The sequence below is a fragment of the Trachypithecus francoisi genome, unplaced genomic scaffold (assembly GCF_009764315.1).
Source record: "Trachypithecus francoisi isolate TF-2019V2 unplaced genomic scaffold, Tfra_2.0 Contig01585, whole genome shotgun sequence".
NCBI classification, from domain to species: Eukaryota; Metazoa; Chordata; class Mammalia; order Primates; family Cercopithecidae; genus Trachypithecus; species Trachypithecus francoisi.
This window is the reverse complement of record NW_022681444.1, coordinates 11,155,838-11,162,170: the sequence shown is the minus strand read 5'-3', so window position 1 is coordinate 11,162,170 and position 6,333 is coordinate 11,155,838. Positions and strand designations below refer to the sequence as shown.

The 6,333-nt window shown below is 55.4% G+C and overlaps 1 protein-coding gene across 1 annotated transcript; it reads left to right on the top strand.

The window, feature by feature from the left end:
- Window positions 1-1,484: 1,484 nt before the first annotated feature.
- Window positions 1,485-4,942, top strand: ABO (ABO, alpha 1-3-N-acetylgalactosaminyltransferase and alpha 1-3-galactosyltransferase). Its single transcript, XM_033195155.1, has 3 exons — window positions 1,485-2,021; window positions 2,891-3,025; window positions 3,999-4,942. The coding sequence occupies exons 1-3, from the start codon at window positions 1,900-1,902 to the stop codon at window positions 4,687-4,689; spliced, it is 948 nt and encodes a 315-aa protein (XP_033051046.1). The 5' UTR covers window positions 1,485-1,899; the 3' UTR covers window positions 4,690-4,942.
- Window positions 4,943-6,333: the final 1,391 nt, after the last annotated feature.

Here is a 6,333-nt window from a genome sequence, read left to right as displayed (position 1 = left end):
GTCACAGAATTGTCCTGCAGCCCTGGCACATGTGTGCATGTGGACAGAAGCATGTGGGAGCTGGGGCAGGTCCTCTTTCCTCCTGTGACTCCGAGGGCGGAGGCTGTTCGTTCCCCAGTCTCTGCCCTGACTTGGCCCTCGTCCTGCAGCTACTTAGAGAGCATGATGGAACTGGAGCTTCAGTTTTGACCAGCTGCGTGTTGCTGGCTTTTGTGTATGTGTGTGTGATGGAGTCTCACTCTGTTGCCCAGGCTGGAGTGCAGTGGCGCCATCTCTGCCCATTGCAACCTCTGTCTCCCGGGCTCAAGTGATTTTCCTGCCTCAGCCTCCCGAGTAACTGGGATTACAGGCACCCACCACCACATCTGGCTAATTTTTGTATTTTTAGCAGAGACAGCATTTCACCACGTTGGCCAGACTAGTCTTGAACTCCTGACTTCAAATGATCCGCCTGCCTTGGCCTCCCAAAGTGCTGGGATTACAGGTGTAAGCCCCTGCACCTGGCCTTCAAATTGGCTTTTAAAGAGGATGACGAGGCCAGGCGCGGTGGCTCAAGCCTGTAATCCCAGCACTTTGGGAGGCCGAGACAGGCGGATCACGAGGTCAGGAGATCGAGACCATCTTGGCTAACGTGGTGAAACCCCGTCTCTACTAAAAAAAAAATACAAAAAAACTAGCTGGGCGAGGTGGCGGGCGCCTGTAGTCCCAGCTACTCGGGAGGCTGAGGCAGGAGAATGGCATAAACCCGGGAGGCGGAGCTTGCAGTGAGCTGAGATCCGGCCACTGTACTCCAGCCTGGGCGACAGAGTGAGACTCCATCTCAGAAAAAAAAAAAAAAAAAAAAGGATGACGAGCTGGTCTGTTCTGTCTGGGGCTTTGGGGGCCTGTTTCCCAGGATGTGGGCCTATATCAGTGCTGACGAGAAAGTCGAGGCAATCAATCCCAAGCTGGCCACACTGCTTTTGATTTTTTTTAAATTGTGGTAAAATACACTTAACATAAAATTTGCCATCTTAGTCATTTTGGAGTGTTCAGTAGTGTTAAGTCCATTCACATCGCTGTGCAGCCATCACCACCATCCATTTCTAAAACTCTTTTCATCTTGCAAAACTGAAGCTGTGTCCCCATAACATAACAACTCCGTTTCCCCTGCCCCAGCTCACCATTCCATGGTCTGTTGTGACGGGTCTGACTACTCGAACTTGCTTTTATAAGTGGAATTAACGGTACCTGTCTTTTTATAACGGGCTCAAATCACTGAGCGTGATGTCCTCACGGTCCATCCAGGTTGTACCAAGTGTCAGAATTTCCTTCCTGTTTTCTGCTGACTCCCTGCTTTCAAAGGCCATCTTGGACATTGAAATTGTGGCCATTACTGACAGTTGAAATGGCCCTGGCTCATGTCTCCGGGGCTTCTACAGTACTTTAGGTGGGGACAGCACTGCGGCCCACACGTCCCCACAGGCTGCGTGTGGCACCTGATAGTGCTTCGTGCCACCGTGGAGCAGGTGTTACTCCCCCACTTCTCAGACAGGAGGCCGGGCTCTAGAAGCCACCAGCCCACAAGGAGGCCCAGCAGGCTTCGGGCCCAGGTGGGGCAGTCTGCACATCTCAGGGCCTTTCCCTGGGAACAACGAGGGACAGAGGCCACACACCCAGCCTCCTCTCTGCCCACAGTGAATTAAGACACAACCCCTTACATCCCTCCCAGCCTTAAGTGGAAAGCAATGACCTCTGAGGTCACTTGGTCCCTCTTGCCAGTTTACAAGTGTTGAATCAGAGACTCTGAACTTCGGCCCTTCCCCGAGGTCCTGAGATTATGAGCTGACACAGGCCCCGAGCAGCCACAGCGATTCCAGCCTGAGGGTGTGGCCTTGGCGGGAGGGTTGACGCCCAGTCATGGTTCAGCAGCTGTGCACACCCCCTGCTTACCTGTGTCCCACGCTTTCCATGCAAACTCACGTGACGACGCTTTGTGCTTGCAGGATGGTCTACCCCCAGCCAAAGGTGTTGACACCCTGGTGAGTAAAGTTACTGAAGCTGAGACTGAACGCAGCTCAAGGGGCTGTTCTGAAGGTATTAGAGGGCGGTTTCCTTGATGTAAATCTCAGTTGGGGCTGCTAGCCGGGCACGGTGGCTCACGCCTGTAATCCCAGCACTTTGGGAGGCCAAGGCAGGCGGATCACGAGGTCAGGAGTTCGAGACCAGCCTGGCCAACATAGTGAAATCCCGTCTCTACTAAAAATACACAAAAAATTAGCTGGGCGTGGTGGTGTGTGCCTGTAATCCCAGCTACTCGGGAGGCTGAGGCAGGAGAATTGCGTGAACCCAGGAGGCAGAGGCTGCAGTGAGCTGAGATTGTGCCACTGCGATCTGCCTGGGCGACAGAATGAGACTCTGTCTCAAAAAAAAAAAAAAAAAAAAAGTTGGGGCTGCTTTGCCATTCTCTCCTCAGGTTCTCATGACATCTGAATTCGGAGGCCCACATGGCTGTCCTCTTTCCCTTTGCTTTCTTTGACTTGTGTCTCTTGTTTCCTGTCCCTTTGCTCACCAAAGCCCCTGCAAAGACCGATAGGTACCTCCTTCCTGGGGAGGGGCAGCGGGGGGAGGGTACGGGGAAGGGGTGGTTTCTATCTCTTTGTCAGCAAGGCCCAGCTTCCTCTGTGTTGTGGCAGGTCCAATGTTGAGGGAGGGCTGGGAATGATTTGCCCAGTTGGAGTCGCCTTTGCCTCTGGCTGGTTTCCTGGGGAAGGGTGGCTGCCTCTGGAAGGGTGGTCAGAGGAGGCGGAAGCTGAGTAGAGTTTCCAGGTGGGGGTGGCCATGTGCCACAGGCGCATGTGTGTGGCACCCTGCCAGCTCCATGTGACCCCACATCTCTCTCCGTGTGCAGTAGGACGGACGTCCGTGTCGTGACCCCTTGGCTGGCTCCCATTGTCTGGGAGGGCACGTTCAACATCGACATCCTCAACGAGCAGTTCAGGCTCCAGAACACCACCATCGGGTTAACTGTGTTTGCCATAAAAAAGTAAGTCAGTGAGGTGGCCGAGGGCAGAGACCCAGGCAGTGACGAGTGACCACGGACATTGAGGTCTCCCCTTGTGTTCAAGACAGAGTGGGGCGGCGGCCAGCCTTGTCCTCCCAGAGGGCAGATGGGAAAGGTCATTCACGCAGCATCTTACTGAGCTCACGTGGGCTTGCCGCGTCGGTAAAACCCCTTGTGAGTGGTTTGCCAATGAGCTAGCTGGGGCAAAGCAGCCACGATGCCTGTTCCATAAACTCGGGGCCTCAGGGGCACACTTGCTGAATGATGGGAGATCCCCCATCCTGGTGGTGGCCCTGGGGGACCTCAAGGAGGGACCCGCCATCTGAGGCAGTTGGAGGAAATGTCCTGGGGTGGGGGAGGCACCTGACTTGGGCCTAGAGGTTCTACCATGGACTCAGGGTTTGTGACCTCTGCAAACCCTTACTCACCCCTATTATTTCAGGGTTCACCTTCTTCCCTTCCCCCACATGGTAGGCCTGGTTCCTGATCCAGTGGGGAGTCCAGGAATGACCTACTGTTAGGAATACCTGCAGTTCAAGCCTGGGAGGGGGAAGCTCTAGGGTGCAGAGGCGGGAGTGTGGGGGCCTCACGCGCAGCTTATAATGAGGGGGCACATGGCCGGCCCGGCCGTAAGAGTGGCAGCTGCGTGGGGAGGCATGGCTCAGGCCAGGCTGAGGGGGAGTGAGCGGGCTCCAGCCTGCGGCCCGCTGCCAGCCTCCAGCCGCCTGCCCTCAGCCCTCCTTACTAAGAGGAGGTGCTGGTGGTCCCTCCATCGCTGAGAAGAGGATGAAGCGAGTCGGAGCCCGAGGACTCGCTCAGGACAGGGCAGCAGAACGTGGTGCATCTGCTGCTCTGAGCCTTCCAATGGCCGCTGGTGGGTGCACGCAGGGCGGGCCTCCTGCAGCCCAGGGGCACACGGCTGGCTGCTCCCCCAGCCCCCCGTTCTGCCTTGCAGATACGTGACCTTCCTGAAGCTGTTTCTGGAGACGGCGGAGAAGCACTTCATGGTGGGCCACCGGGTCCACTACTATGTCTTCACCGACCAGCCGGCCGCGGTGCCGCGCGTGGCGCTGGGGACCGGTCGGCAGCTGTCGGTGCTTGAGGTGCGCGCCTACCAACGCTGGCAGGACGTGTCCATGCGCCGCATGGAGATGATCAGCGACTTCTGCGAGCGGCGCTTCCTCAGCGAGGTGGATTACCTGGTGTGCGTGGACGTGGACATGGAGTTTCGCGACCACGTGGGCGTGGAGATCCTGACTCCGCTGTTCGGCACTCTGCACCCCGGCTTCTATCGAAGCAACCGAGAGGCCTTCACCTACGAGCGCCGGCCCCAGTCCCAGGCCTACATCCCCAAGGACGAGGGTGATTTCTACTACTTGGGGGGGTTCTTCGGGGGGTCGGTGCAAGAGGTGCAGCGGCTCACCAGGGCCTGCCACCAGGCCATGATGGTCGACCAGGCCAACGGCATCGAGGCCGTGTGGCACGACGAGAGCCACCTGAACAAGTACCTGCTGCGCCACAAACCCACCAAGGTGCTCTCCCCCGAGTACTTGTGGGACCAGCAGCTGCTGGGCTGGCCCGCGGTCCTGAAGAAGCTGAGGTTCGCGGCGGTGCCCAAGAACCACCAGGCGGTCCGGAACCCGTGAGCGGCTGCCAGCGGCTCTGGGAGGGCTGCCGGCAGCCCCCTCCCCCTCCCGCCCTTGGTTTTAGCAGAACGGGTAAACGCTGCTTCCTTTGTCCTGTTGCAGTAACTGAAGCCTAGGTCTCGCCCCCACCTCAAATCACACACGCCCCCTCCCCGCCACAGGGACACACCATTACATACATAGACACACACAGACACAAAATCACACACCCCCCTCCCTGCCACAGAGACACACCATTACATACACAGACACACACAGAAAGACACACAGACACACGATCACACACATTCCCTCCCCGCCACAGAGACACACCATTACATACACAGACACAGAAAGACACACAATCACACATACCCCTCCCCACCACAGAGACACACCATTGCATACACATACACACACACAATCACACACACCCCCTCCCTGCCACAGAGACACACCAGTACATCCATACACACAGAAAGACACACACAGACACACAATCACACACACCCTCTCCCTGTCACAGAGACAAACCATTACACACACACATACACAGAAAGACACACATGGACACAATCACACACATTCCCTCCCCACCACAGAGACACACTGTTACATACACAGATACACTATCACACACACCCCCACCACAGAGACACACCATTACATACACAGACACACACAAACAAAATCACACACACCCCCTCCCTGCCACAGAGACACACCATTACATACACAGACACTGAAAGGCACGCACAGACAGAATCACACACATTCCCTCCCCACCACAGAGACACACTGTTACATACACAGATACACAATCACACACCCCCTCCCTGCCACAGAGACACACCGTTACATACACAGACACACACAGAAAGATACAGACACAAAATCACACACACCCCCTCCCTCCCACAGAGGCAAACCATTACACACACACACACACACACACACAGACACACAATCACACATGCACTCTTTCTGCCACAGAGACACACCATTGCACATACATACACCAACACACAATCACACACACAATCACACACACCCCCTCCCCACCACAGAGACAAACCATTACACACACACAAAAAGACACACAGACACACAATCACACACACCCCGTCCCCACCACAGAGACACACTGTTACATACACAGACATACACAGAAAGACACACACAGACAATCACACCCCGTCCCTTCCACAGAGACACACCATGACACACACACAGAAAGACACACAGACACACAATCGCACACACCTCTTCCTGCCACAGAGACGCACCATTACATACACAGACACACAGAGACACACACAGAGACACAGACACACAGATATACACAGAAAGACACACACAGAAAGACATGCACGCAGACACACACAGACACAGACACAGATACAAAGACACACACATATACACAGACATGCCCAGAGACACACGGAGACACATGCAAAAACGTACAGAGAAAGACATACGGAAGTGCACAGACAGACACATAGACCACACAGACACACAGACATGCATGCAAACACACAGACACATAGACATGCAGACATGCACACACACAGATACACAGACATGCAGACATGCACACAGACACAGACGCATGCACACAGACTTGGGCAGCTGGAATTCAGTGCCTGGGGCATAAGTTCCTGGAGG

Excerpts from the sequence above, each read along its gene's own strand:
- ABO (XM_033195155.1), top strand. The coding sequence starts at position 1,900 with ATGGTTCAGCAGCTGTGCACACCCCCTGCTTACCTGTGTCCCACGCTT. Across the intron at positions 2,022-2,890 it reads CCAAAGGTGTTGACACCCTG|TAGGACGGACGTCCGTGTCG; the intron begins GTGAGTAAAGTT and ends CTCCGTGTGCAG. Across the intron at positions 3,026-3,998 it reads ACTGTGTTTGCCATAAAAAA|ATACGTGACCTTCCTGAAGC; the intron begins GTAAGTCAGTGA and ends TCTGCCTTGCAG.